Source organism: Sesamum indicum, linkage group LG2 (genome assembly GCF_026168435.1).
Source record: "Sesamum indicum cultivar Baizhima isolate 11 linkage group LG2, ASM2616843v1, whole genome shotgun sequence".
In the NCBI taxonomy this organism is placed as follows: Eukaryota; Viridiplantae; Streptophyta; class Magnoliopsida; order Lamiales; family Pedaliaceae; genus Sesamum; species Sesamum indicum.
The window spans coordinates 4,403,773-4,417,664 of NC_142658.1; the positions used below are offsets into that span (position 1 = coordinate 4,403,773).

Consider the following 13,892-nt stretch of genomic DNA (forward strand, 5'->3'; position numbering starts at 1 on the left):
TTTATATTTTGTCATTCAAATTTTTTTTTTTTTTATTAATTCCAATCTCTCACACCAACTATACTGACTTCTGCAACTTACCACCTCAAATCACTTTCCTATAGAAATTTTATTAGAAAATGGTCAATGACGCTCATATGTGCCAGAGTCTTCCTTAGTTCAAAAAAAATCACTAATACGTTGTTAAATTTTATGTTGAATTTTAATTTTTGTTGTAAGAACATAGTATATCCCTCAAACATATATATATATAGTATATAGACGATAAAGTATAAAAACATCCATAGTTCCGAGGACAAAATCTGTTTTACCCTATATTAATTTAGTTAAGTCCTAAATTAATCATTAAATTATATAATTGTGTCAGTATTTTATTTGATGAACAATTATCGTTTTGGTATATATCAACATCGCTCGTGCTTCAGTTTGTTGCAATTTTATAGCTGAATGGATATTACAAAGATGGAATAATGAGGGTACATGTGGACGTCAATCACAATCACGTAGAGAAAATCTTAATCCTTAGGTTGATTATCGTAGTCAGAAACTATAATTAATTAGTAGACATGCTTGACTATGTATTTTAAATGAATAAGTGGTTTACATGCTTCAATTAATTAAAAGAAGCGTGCTTGTAAACCCGGGTGAGTAATATAAACCTTGCTGACATTCTTGTCTTAATTCATTATTATTAGTTAATATCGCAAGGGGCAACAACATTTAATGCTTTTGTTCACAAACATCTTATGGTTTTCTGTTAAAGAGTTTAAATTTATTAAAAGAAGAAAATACTAGAAAATTTCTGAGAAAAATGTAAATTATAATAATTGAGAGTTATATACACACTATGATGATGAAAGCCAGGTGGATGATGCCCTTGGAGATGAAATAGGAGGAGGATAAATTTTTTTGAAATAAAAAATAAATTTAAAGAAAAAAGAAAGAATAAAAAGAGAGGGTGGGAAAGGAGCAAAGAAAGGCCAAAAATTCGGGTGTCTGTGTTCCTCCAATTTCTCTAACAACTACATTATGATGCTCAAATGGAGTAGAGAAACTTCTTTCAATATCCTGTGTTTTACCTAAATCTGAGAAGAAGGTGAAAGAGCTCCTTCAGATCGTCGGGCAGCCTGGCCGGAAACCGATGACTTGTCTGATCCCCGGACATTGTATTTCTCGTAAACCTTTTCTCGGTTCTCTGACCACCAAGTCTCTGCTTGGTGTTCTCCAAACCTTCTCCGGCTGTACATGCAGACATTACACGACAAGACATAATTTTAGATTTAAGTTCGTCAACATCGATGCTTACCAAGATACATGTTAAGGAATGAGGTGTGAAATTTATACAATCCAGCTCAGGTGAACTCTACAATCTTGCACATACATGGTAGGATAGTTTTCATGTGAGCTAGAACAAGAAGAGATGAAGTCAGGTACCTGAAGCGAACACGTTTGAGATCTCTAGTTCCATCTCGAAGGGCTACAAGTGTTATATACACACCCGGTTCATATTGTTCGATCCATTCAGCTTCTATTTGGCTAGCATTGCCTGGAACCACAGAGTTTCTGGATTTCAAGCCAGTTTCACTGTCCTGGTAAGGCCCAGATTCTCTACCGTCGAGACTTTCAGACACACTGCTGCGATAGGACTGGTTATTCCCACCACCATTAGGAAGTCTGGCATCAAAGCGGTCGTTTGTTCCATTTGAGGTGGCTAGTCCTAGTGCCTGAGGACCTAAGCTACTTCCGTTGCTGCCAGAAGCATCTCCAAGCAATTCAGATGACCCTGACGTTCTATTTGGCATAGATGAATCTGTTCCGGGGTGAGAGGCCAAGTAAGAGCTATTGATTGCATCCGATCCTGAATTCCTTTCTCCAACAGCTCCTGGATGGTGTGTGCCAATTTGTTCCAATCCATTTGGTAGGTAAACCAGCTTGAGGCTTTCAGGGTCATAAGCGCCAGGCGGCAATTTCCCAGCCATATCTTTGAGCTGGAATATGAGGAAATATCAGAGGTCAATGACATTTTGTCAGCACTAATTGATACCTTTCAAAAAATTGAAGGCACAGCTCATAAGAGTTTCAATTTTCAAGGGATACCAGCCTCCTACTCAATTAAGGGGTATTATTTTGGTTGACGCTAGATAACTTTTGCATGGGCTTGCCACTTTGCCTTTACAAAATCTCATTATCATGGACATGGATTCTTCCTTTTTATTTCTTGGGGAGGAAAGGAATATGCAAGATTGAATTTACAGGAATCTAGAAGAGAAGCCTTAATAATAGTATAGACAGAAGAAGTCAATTGATTAAAGAAAAGATCACTAAGAACATTTTCTTTCGCTAGTGCTTTTCATTTAATTGTGACAATAGGAATATTATCTTTGACAGGAAGTAACCTGTGCTGTAAGTGACTTAATCACTTCTTTTGCAGCTTTACATTTGGCTGATTCCTCTGCAGCTAATGTCATTGCTTCCTGAGCTTTCTTAGCTGATTGCTGGAGCTCCAGTTCTTGCATTTCACATCTGTTTTTAAGGCTTTCAACCTAAATCAAGTTCATGACCATCAGACCATGGAAGTTAGAAATACAGAAATTATTCAGAATTCAAAACTGAAAAATGAGCCAGAAGTCAGCATATACCTGCAACCGCAACTTATGCACTTCCTGATTAAGAAGTTCATTTGTCTTCTTCAAACTATCAGTAATGCTTTTTGAGAAAGAAAGACCTGATGTTGTGGGAACTGGTGTTGCAGACCGTGGAGGACTAGGTTTTCTCGAGAAGGGTGACACAGACCTCGAACTAACACTTGATGGTGTAAGAATTGGCTTTGGAACATATCGACGTACATCAACAGCTGTAGACATAACAGTCTCCCTCAGCTGCAATAGAGATACTTGAGAGGAACGACCCAAAGAGAATGTATCAGCTTTCTTTCCTTGTTTGGCTGCTTTTATATCTAATTGTTTAATCAAATCAAAGTTAGCTGGCAGGGCTGACTTGGCCAACCTCAGATCAGCCTTGTCCAACCTGTCCTTGTTTTCACCAGAAAGCCGTGGTCCAGAATTTCTCCGGTTGTTGGCGCCAGCTTCTGCCATCTTACTCAGTTTCACAAAACATGAATCACACACACGATACGGTTTGCTGGGATTAGGTGCCAATGCTGCCCGTGGTGCTTTTCTAGAACTGCAAGCATGGCAGTGTACTAGTCCGCAGTTATAGCAATTATGCCTCTTTCTTGTAAAGCCAAAAGCCTGCCTACAAGCTGAGCACTGCGACTGCTCAGCACCAGAAACCCATTTATGAAGACATATAGCAGATGTGTAATTTGACCCACAAGCAATAAATTTAACATGTCTGTCCTTCAAAGCTTCAACTAGAGTGGGTGTTTTCCTGTCTTCTATATCTCCATGGCCCAACCTCCCATTAGCTCCTTTACCCCATGTGTAAACCTCGTTTTTGGATGTCAATACAGCCACATGATACGCACCGCAAGCAATTTCTTCAACAGATTCAGCGGCAAGCTTGTCTTCTACCAAGCAAGGTAACTTCCCATCAGACTGAGGATTTCCAAGCTGACCATAGACGGTACTTCCCATTGTGAAAACATGTCCAGATGTAGTCAAGCCAACAGTCAAGCTATGCCCACAAGCAATTTTGTGAAAATTGTAATCGATTAGTGCAGGCACGCAAGTAGGTTTCAGTCGTGGTTCCTTGTCACCATGTCCGAGGCGATTTTTATCACCATCTCCCCAAGTGAACAATTTTCCAGATGAAAAACTTGCACTAGACTGTGTTACAATAACCTCAACCACGGCAGCAGTATGCCACACTCCACATGCAACAGCAACTGTTCTCAAACCTGACAGTGACTCGACCTCCCTTGGATACAAGACGTTTTCCCTATTCCCATGGCCCAAAACACCAAAAGTTCCATCTCCAAAAGTAAACAGCTGTCCAGTTGATGTTATCAAGGCAGTATGCCACGGACCACAAGTAACCATGGCAACTTGAAGTCCTTCAAGAGGACCAGAAATTCTCTTGGGTATCCAGTGACTGACATCAGAGCCGTGACCCAAGAGCCCTGCATTGTGTGTACCATCACCCCAAGTGTAAAGTTCACCAGCCATTGTGACTGCACAAGAGTGAAACTCCCCACATGCAACAAAATCGATACTGCAAAATGTTAAAGATTCCACCAATCGAGGTTGAGTGACATCTTTCCCAACTCCATGACCAAGCCGTCCACCAGATTCTTCACCCCAACTGAAGACTTCACCTTGCCTAGTGACCAGGGCAGCATGCCTGACCCCACATGCTATATAATGCACATCAAGAACAACATTGCATTCCAATGGCCTGGGAAGAAGAACATCAGCTCTTGTGCTAATGGAACTAGCATTCTTCTCTGGACCAACCTTGACAACATTATCACATATAACTTCACCCCATATGTACACATCCCCTAATGCATCACAATCATCTTGTGCAGAACCGTGACTAGAAGTGCTGGGGGCACTAGATACGCTAACCCGAAAAGCATCTGATCCAGATCCTTTCACTTGCATATTTGTTTGATCCAAAGCTACATGTGACCTTTCTGAAAAGACCAAATTATCAGGACGATAACTCTTTGGAGAAGTGGTTATATTTGAACTAATGGAAACCTCAGGTGAGCTAGCTTCTCGTGTAGCACTCACAGAACTGCTACTTGGACTATTTGATGTCAAATCTTTGTTATCCTGGAAACATTCAGTTAGGAGATCATGAAATAAACAGGTTAAGAATGTCCTATCATCAATGAACCAAATGTCACATAGCTATAAGTAAATACCAGAATCAAAATATCTAGGCTACATCTCAGCACTTAATGATGAGTTACCAGAGGAAGTCTTATCGTCTACCAAGTCAATGGCCAATATAGTGAAAAATTCTAATTCACTTAAATACATCAGGCACTGCAAAATGAGATAAAACCTATACATTTTTACACTATGCTCATAGAAACAAGTAATACTAGTTCGTTCCATCCATTGCATTTGTTCGTCAATTGCATGCTTTGGGGCCACTTGTGATAATAGATTATCAGAGGGGATTGAATTAACTGATCATAAAACTCACATCGAAATAGAGGCCTCCATCACCCCATCCATCAATTTTTGAGCGTCCCGCTTGTCCAGATGATATCAATGCCTTAAGGCCAGCTATCCAGATTTCTGCCTCAACTTTGTCCTTGCAGATCTAGAATATATAAGAAATTGGTACAGCTGAATTATAAAGAAAGAGGAAATCTAGAAGTCAATCAATAAAATAGAATTCGGCTCATTACCCACCAGGTCAAGTGATCTTTTTCCGTTGTTATATATGAGCGAGAAGGACAAGTACTCCTTATCAGGCCGCAGATAACGTTGGAAAACAGCCTGGCAACAAATTCATAAAAATCAATGAAATGAAACTCCAGCATGGCTGGCAGAAGCAAAAACCTGAATGGAAGGTAGATTTAAGCAAGCGTGTTTGAAAGAATCAGTGATATAAAATAAAATCTGAAGAATCTCACAGTTCTTTGTCCAGGGATAATCCTTGAAACTGAAGCTAATTTCAAACTTCTTTCACCACTACTAGAAATCCAAATTAAAGATGTTTCGTCCTGCAATATTGAAATTAAACAACCCTTAGCATGTAGAAAAACATAAGAAGTGAAAAACTGTAATTTGTCAACTGTCATAGAAAGTGTAGCAATCCATAACAGAGGTTATATATACATCAAGCCTTCGGTTCCTCAAAACTGAGTTTCAGAATGTGATGGCAGTTGAAAGTTGAACATCCAAAAAGTCTTAACTTATTTAAGAAACTATTTACAACATTTTAACAGAAACAGGGTTATAACCATGGAAGACCTATGTCATCCAATTTAAATTATAGAAAAATCATGTGATTTGCAAGAGCGGAATGGATAACTACAATGGTAAACCAGAAAAAGACAAGAAAAAGGAAAAGCATAACAAGATAAGACAAAAGATGACAGTAAAAAGAACATTATACAAGATTGTTCATCTAGTATATAGTTCTTACATTAGAGAGTCTAAATGGATAAAATTTAGGCTTTCCCTTACGACCATATTTAAGTAGTTGAGCTCCCTTCTTTAAAGCAATCAATGCCTGCAAAAAGTGAAATGAATAATCAGCAAAGAAAGTTTTGCAATTAATAAACAATTATATAGAACCAATGAGCTTGCAGTATGCAGACCACACTAGAAACTGAAATGAAAGAGCTAACATGATGGAAAGTCTTCCATGCTACGAAAGATTGGATATAAAAAATGAGTAGTGAAGTCTTGCGCCAGGAAATATTATAACCAAGCCCCCCACCCCCACCCCTCCTCTCAAACACAAGCACACTTTCTTTACTGTAGAACCACTTCTATGTTAACAGATACAAGTTTAGTCCCGACAATAGTAGCATATTTCTCTAACATGAGTCAGAAACTAATAGAAGAACAAGTGGACCAGATTTGGAGGATGGCACAACTTCTTCAAGTAAGCTCTACTCGCGCTGTATTACATTGGAAGCAAATGAAATACACAACGATTACCATAGATTTTACAAGAAGATTATTGACGACTTGACATATCTCAACTAATAGATATTAAAGCATGGAAATCCAAAGTTTGGATCTTGTCCCATTTTTCCTTCATTTTCTCATTTTCCTCATGGTGATCACTATGCTAAGTAATGCTAAAACTATAACAACCTATTTTGCCACAACAGAACACAAACACTGAGAAGTATAACGTATTCTATTGTCCGACCCAATTGAGTTAATAGCAATGAGTAATCCTATATCTTATCCTCACCCATACCAATACTGTTATCGTCATTATCTGAAAATTTTCTGCCCTCCTACCTTAACAATAAATTCAACCATTCAAGTCATGTCAGACTGAATTGCAGCAGCTCCCCCAAACGTACGTTTCTCAAATTTTGACTGTGTGAAAATATTTAGACATACCCAACATAAAAAATAAGCTAAAGTAGGAAATATAGTGCAAAAAGAATAATAAAACGCAAGAGCTCAGACGGAACATGACATCTTCTACCAATAAGTTAAACCTTCAAATTCTACAATTTCAGCATGATATGCATCTCGTTGAAAGGCATGAACACGGAAGAAAACTCAAGCTCAGAATTAAGGTATAAACTGAAAAAGATAATTCCATCAGTCAGCAAGGCGTATCAAAGTCTGAAATCAGCCTCATCAAAACTTCTTTTTACAAACTTATGAGCAAGATGGTAAATAACCAGCAATGCTAAGGATAGGATGTTAGGAAGAAAACAGCAAACTCAAAACAGATGCATTTCCCCCAAATTCCAAATTCACGGTCCTATTCCATTCACCAATTCTTGAAATGATATGCATAAATACAGGTAATTTTCTAACAGCAATCACCCAAAAAATCCAATATTTCCTGAACAGACTCATAAAAATCTCGACTTTTATCACCAAAGAGAAGGTGGTTCAAAAAAGAACGAGCAAACTACATTGAAGATCATACCTTTTAAATGTTCTAACCTACATAGACAAATCAAAGAGCAAAGATACCTGCTCGATGTCACGCTCGGCATTACCGTAGCTAACAAGATCTGCCATTCCATGTGAAACGCTCACCTCCACACCAACACCACCGCCACCACCATCCCACTCCACTCATTATCATGCGACCACTCCACCAGCTCCTCCGCCGCCACACACTACCATCAACACCACCACCTAACTTCCCCTCCCTTCCCCTTCAAATTACCAAAAACACTCCAAAGATCCAACTACAAAATCACGCCTTCCCCTTCGTTCAGATCTGAAAAACCTAGCCGGAGAGAAAAATAAAAAGGTTCCCGAAGTCTAACACTCCCGTTTCTGGCAAAGCTCCAAAGTCAAACGAGGGTCCTCCCTCCTCCCGATGGACCGCGTTTGACTCAGTCCAGCGATGGACAAAATTCAACCGGCGGCGGAACCAGTGACACACGGCGCTTCAACCGCTCCCCGACGGCGGCAAAAATAAAAATATAAATGAAACTCAAAATGCGGGTGGTAGAGAGAGAAAGTAATGGAGGAGAAGAAAGGTGATGTGGTGTGCGCGTAGGACGAAGACAGGGAGAGAGATAGAGAGAGAGAGAGAAGTACTGAGTCAAAGATGAGGAAAAAGCAGCAGCTGCTGCAGCAATTCCGAAACTTTGCCTGAGAACCGAGAAATATTAAGCTAAGCTGTGATACAATGTGGGGAGTTGTACCTCTACTTCCCTTGTGTCCCCCTCATTCTCACCACCATTTTCCTTTTTCTTATTCTCTAATTTTTCTTTATATACATATATATATATATATATATGTTGCATAAAAAAAATTTAATAAAATTAATTACACTTCTAATCCCTTTAAAATACAAAATTATACTTTTCTTCAAAAATGTTATAAATGGAGTGTTTGCGAGCGCTTTTAAAAAGTGCTTTTCAGCTTCTGACTGCAAAAAAACACTTTTGAAGTGTTTAGAATACCAGCTTTTGTTTTGAATCGGTTAAAAAAACCGCTTTTAGACCAAAAGTTAGAAACATCTTTGGGTGTTTTTAGCTACTTTGAATTTTTTGTAAATAAATTTAATTTTATTTTTGACTACTCTACCCTTATTATAATAACCTTAATTCAAATTTATCTTTTTAGTTTATTTTTAAATTGTATATTTAAAGTAGATATCGAAATTTTTAAATAATTTAAATTTTAACAATAATTAAATATACACTTTCACATAATTAATATTTTAAAAATTATAAATCTTACGTGCTATAACATCTAATTATATTTTTTCGTTCAAATATTATTATTTGATTAATTAATAAAATAATAAAAATTTAATTATTATGTATGAATTAATATAATTATATCTTAGTTGGATAATTATTAAACTAAATTAAATATATTTTTTAAATCCTTTTAAAAATATAAATATAAAAAAATAATCCAAATAAAATTTATGATTTTTTGTTGAAAAAAAATTATTAATGACAAACAACAAGTAAAATAATAAGCAAAAACATCATATCTTTTCAACATATAGAGACATAAATAGTCTTTCATCACTTAAGTTTTATTTTAAAAGTGATTTTTCTCTGAACATTATCCAATTTAACTTTAATCTGCTTTTTTATTTTTTTTACAAATACTATTCAATTTTGATTTTGCTACAACTTTTAACTTTCTCTACAAAAATCACTTTTGTAAAAGTAAAAATTTTTGCAAATACTCCCAAAAGTATACTTACATCGCTTTCGAAAATTCAGCGTTTACACGTTACTTCCTTTTGTTAGAATTTGAACGAAAAATATTGATGCCAGCAAAAAAAAATTATATAAATTTTCTATTTCACTCCTCATTAACATTTTTACGTAATGATTTTGAACTTATAAAAGAAAAAATATAATAATATTGACCTTACTATATAATAATTATATTTATCTCTTTATATTATAAGTAAAAAAAAATAAATATACGAGAACATTAAATATAGCATAACAAAAAATTTATATAATTCTTAACATTAGCATTTGTGTTAAAAGTATTTTTGGAGTTGGTGTTAATATAAATTCAAAAATTTTAAAAAATATATATATAATTTCATATTTTCAAATGAAGTGTAAATGTAATTAACCCAAATTACAATGATAATATAAAAGGAATACCAAACTTTGAATGGTGCTTTTAGTTGTTTTCATTTTTTTATAAATAAATTTAATATTTTACTATTTTACCCTTATTATAATAATTTTAACTCAAATTTATTATTTTTAAAATTATATATCTAAAGTTGATTTTGAAGTTATCAAATAATTTAAATTTTAATAATAACTAAATTTACACTTTCATATATTTAACTTTTTTTTTTTTTTTTGCAAACACCTCCCTATAAATTGCTGCAATATTTGAAGATACTTTTACTTCTCTTCGCCAAAATTTTATTTTGATATAGGTCAGTTACACTTAAACTTTATTTGAAAATGCAAAATTATACTTTTTTAAAAAAAAATTTAAAATTATACTTACATTCTTTTCGAAAATTCACCGTTTACACCTGACCCTTTTTATTAGGATTTGAATGAAAAATGCTGATTTTAGCAAAAACATTGTATAAATTTAAAAATTTTACCGCTCATACATTTTCATATAATAATTTTGTACTTATGAAGAGAAAAATATAACGATGTTAATCTCACTCCATATATATTACATTTATCATTTTATAAGGACAACAAGTACATAAAAATATTAAATAAAAGACAAAACTTACAAAATTATGTATGTTTTTTTGTTTACGACAACATTCATCCAAACTCGATTACACCCAACCCTCTTTCGTCAGGACTTGGAGTGAAATCAAAATTTTTTATTTTTAAAGGAAATTAAGTATAATTAACCATTTGTTATATAATCCAAATTGTTGTTATTTTAATTCGTTCTCGTTCTTGTTTTGATATATTAATTAGATAGGTCACTCTCGTGAATCCTATTCACTAGCAACAAAGATATCATCATTTTCTTTTTGTTCATATTCAATTATATTTCATCGATTTTTATGATATGCGATCAATACTATTAAAGATTGCTTATAAAAATTTAATATTTTTTATTTTGAAAGGATCAAATCATTGTTTTTTTAATCAAATACATTAAAATATTGGACGAAATAATAAAACGCAGACCATATTATTCATTTTAATGAATAAATTAGATAAGTTAAGTATACTAATAAATAAAATTTAATTAATCAGTTACAGTTGAACATTAATTGCATATTTCTTTTTCAATCAATCAAAAATAAATATGACGCTTTCATTGAAGTTGAATTATTACAAATTTTCAACAAGATTAATTAATTAATTGATTAAAAATAAATAAATAAATAAATAAATGTAAATGATCATCATCTAGAAATGCAAGACCTTGAGACAATTGAGTGGACCAGCGGAATGGAGGTGGTCGGGAAGAGGCACTTTCAGGAGTAAAGTGGGGCCAATTGCTTTTTTTCCTGTAAATGCCGAAAACGCCCCTGGCTTACTTGATGACGTGGCTGATTCGTTGAGTTCGCTTGTACCTGTGTCATACGCGGGCGAGTACCGCGAGTAGCGTTTGCCTTCGGTTTTTTTCTTGGTCGTTTGCGTATGGAATGGGTGGGAATCTGGTACCCCCAAGTGCACGTAGTCCCACAAGCATGGGCATGTTGCAGAGTTTTTTTTTTTTTTTTAAAATATATATACTAATTTGCACACAGTTCCCGCGAATATATAAAAATAATTGTGACATGAGATGGAGAGAAAAAAAAATTGTGATAAAAGAAAAGTCTATGAGAAGAAAAAAACGTGGACATGAAATACCAGAGAAAATATATATTATAATTATAAATTTATTAAAAATATAAAAATTTATAAGAAAAACAAACAGGGATAAGTTTGCTTAGAAAAAAATATGGAGCAGTGGGTAGAGAAAATAATTATAAAATTTTTGTAAGATTATTAAATAAAATTAAAATTATTATTCTGATCGAATTTATTTTGAAAGAAAAAAATGAATTTAAGATAAATTTGAATATTAAAAAATTGATAGGACAAAAATTTTGTTTTATAATAAGAAAACGATATCCTCTAAAGAAAACGGAGGAATATAGTTCTGAAAAAACGAGGAAAATTGCATTATTTCTTTCCTAGGTACAGCATTGCTTTAATTAAAATATGTATTTATTGACATGTATTTAGGATCATTCATTGAAATTCATGAAATAAACAAAGTGTCACATGTCTCCAATAGAGATATATTAAATGTATTTATATATATATATATATACTAACGAACAAAGTATATTCAATGCATACGAGTGATTTATTTAATTAAATAAAAGAAAAAAATAATTAAAAAATATTAATTTTATAAAAAATCAATTTATGTATGTTTTTTTCCTTCTTCCCTCGTGAAAGTAAGGTAAAAAAAATGCATATTTCTCTCTCCCCTCCCCTTAGAAATTAAAAGGTTATATTGGTTTAAATCTTTTGTCCCTAACTTAGATAATGAAATCGAATTGCTTTAAAATATTATTCTTTTGTTTAAATTTATTAAAATATTATCTAATTTGATTATTAAATTTAAATCTAATCGAATCAAATATTATAAATCAGTAGTCGCAAATTAAATAATCGAATGACGAAAAAGAATATGTAGGCTGAACATCACTCAAGTAATTATATGAGATAATAATAGGGAACAAAGTTGGAGAATTAGGATTAAATTAGCACAAGTGGCTATTAAGGTAATCTTGCTTTGGTTTTGAGCAGTTGTTCCAAAGACAGGAGAATTCTGTTGCAGGCCCGGTCCAAATTCAAACTCAGACCCAAATCCAGATCCATACAACCCCATTTTTGAAATTCTATACTCAACAATTGGGTCCCACAAAAATAGCTCCGGTTTGGAACGGGGGAGATCACCAAACTCCCTTTAACCATATCACGACCGCTTCATTGACTTTTTCCATTGTATTGTATTCGTTTGACTCTTACATAATTAAAGTTTTGTATGATTAATTATTTCATTTTTTTAGGGGGGAGTTTTATAGAGTTGTATTAATGTACCCATTTTGGATCATGGTTTAGAATTTTTGTAATTTTTAACCAAAATTAAGAAATAAGTTTGCATTTTCAATTTTATAAAAACAAAAATATTTTTAAAAAGTTGGGCAAAAGATTTTTTTTTATATGGTTGTGATTTTGATTAATACTCACCGATTGAAATTAAATTTAGAGAGAGAGTTTTTTAAGGAGTGAATGTACTGAGTAGTCAAATCAAATAAATAAAAAAAATAATTATTACATAACGAATAATTTAGAAGAGCAAAATGTATTTTATTTTATAAATATAGAGAAGATAATATTGGATATTTGGATGATGTGAAAGAAGAAGAAGAAGGGATTTATAATTAGTTGGGTAATGATAGCATCATGCAATCATACATGTCATTATAGAATGATCTCCGGTCTGAAAGCCGCCCTCTCCAGGTTTTGTGCTTCTGTTCTGTCTGTGTAATGATTGTGGGCGGGAGAAAAGCCAGAAACAGTGCGAATATAGGCGACATCATTAAGATTCAGACAAAAAAGAAACAAAAAATGATATATAAAAAAGAAAGAACAAGAAAAGTAGAGAGAGAGAGAGAGAGTTGTGGCTTTCTTTCTCGCTCTTACAAGACAAGGACTAAACTTTGGAGGCAATGAAGCCAAATTTTAAAGTTAAAAAAAAAAAAAGAAGTGGGGTTTTGATATGACTCGACCAACTGGTTTGGTCGGCCTTCATGGGATTGGGGGGCCATTTTCCCCACCATCTGTTTGTTGCTTCACTGCCATATGCTTGCAACCAGCAAGAATTAATAACTCTTACACAATTCATAATGTCCTAATTTAATCATTAATATTGAGATTCATAAATCATTAAATATATAAGTATTTTTTTTTTATTTTATGTAAATTTATAAACTTATTTAATTATATTGATATATCAATTAATCGTGTTTCTTTTCTTTTCAACAAGTTGATGGAGATAAAATTATCTTTTCTTTTCATTAATTACTACTTTTTTTAGAAAAATTATGGTCGAGTTTGTGATTATCTTAATTAATATTGTCTTTTGGATTAAAAAGTTTGGGTATTAGAATTTTAAATTTATAGTAACAGTGGCATTTTTTCCTCAAATCCATGAAACTAGTTTGGATAAATTCATGCCACAAACAATTTCAAATTTTATTTTGAATTATATTTGGTGTCATTTGGTGAATTTTAAATTTATTTAATATGAAGTAATTTGAAATTTTTATTT

At 33.5% G+C, this 13,892-nt stretch overlaps 1 protein-coding gene across 1 annotated transcript; it reads right to left on the bottom strand.

Annotated features, from left to right (window-relative positions):
* Nucleotides 1-799: 799 nt before the first annotated feature.
* Nucleotides 800-8,275, bottom strand: LOC105179485 (PH, RCC1 and FYVE domains-containing protein 1). Its single transcript, XM_011103122.3, has 9 exons — nt 7,599-8,275; nt 6,070-6,156; nt 5,555-5,644; nt 5,331-5,417; nt 5,119-5,238; nt 2,640-4,739; nt 2,397-2,543; nt 1,435-1,988; nt 800-1,239 (listed from the first exon to the last, which is right to left on the bottom strand). Exons 1-9 carry the CDS (start codon nt 7,644-7,646, stop codon nt 1,080-1,082), a joined length of 3,393 nt encoding a protein of 1,130 aa, XP_011101424.1. The 5' UTR covers nt 7,647-8,275; the 3' UTR covers nt 800-1,079.
* Between the last annotated feature and the right edge of the window lie 5,617 nt (nt 8,276-13,892).

Bases quoted from the DNA above. Each gene is read 5' to 3' on its own strand.
- LOC105179485 (XM_011103122.3), bottom strand. From the start codon at position 7,646: ATGGCAGATCTTGTTAGCTACGGTAATGCCGAGCGTGACATCGAGCAG. The intron at 4,740-5,118 runs GTGAGTTTTATG...GAATGTTTCCAG, and splicing joins ATGGAGGCCTCTATTTCGAT to GATAACAAAGATTTGACATC. The intron at 2,544-2,639 runs GTATATGCTGAC...AACTTGATTTAG, and splicing joins TGCATAAGTTGCGGTTGCAG to GTTGAAAGCCTTAAAAACAG.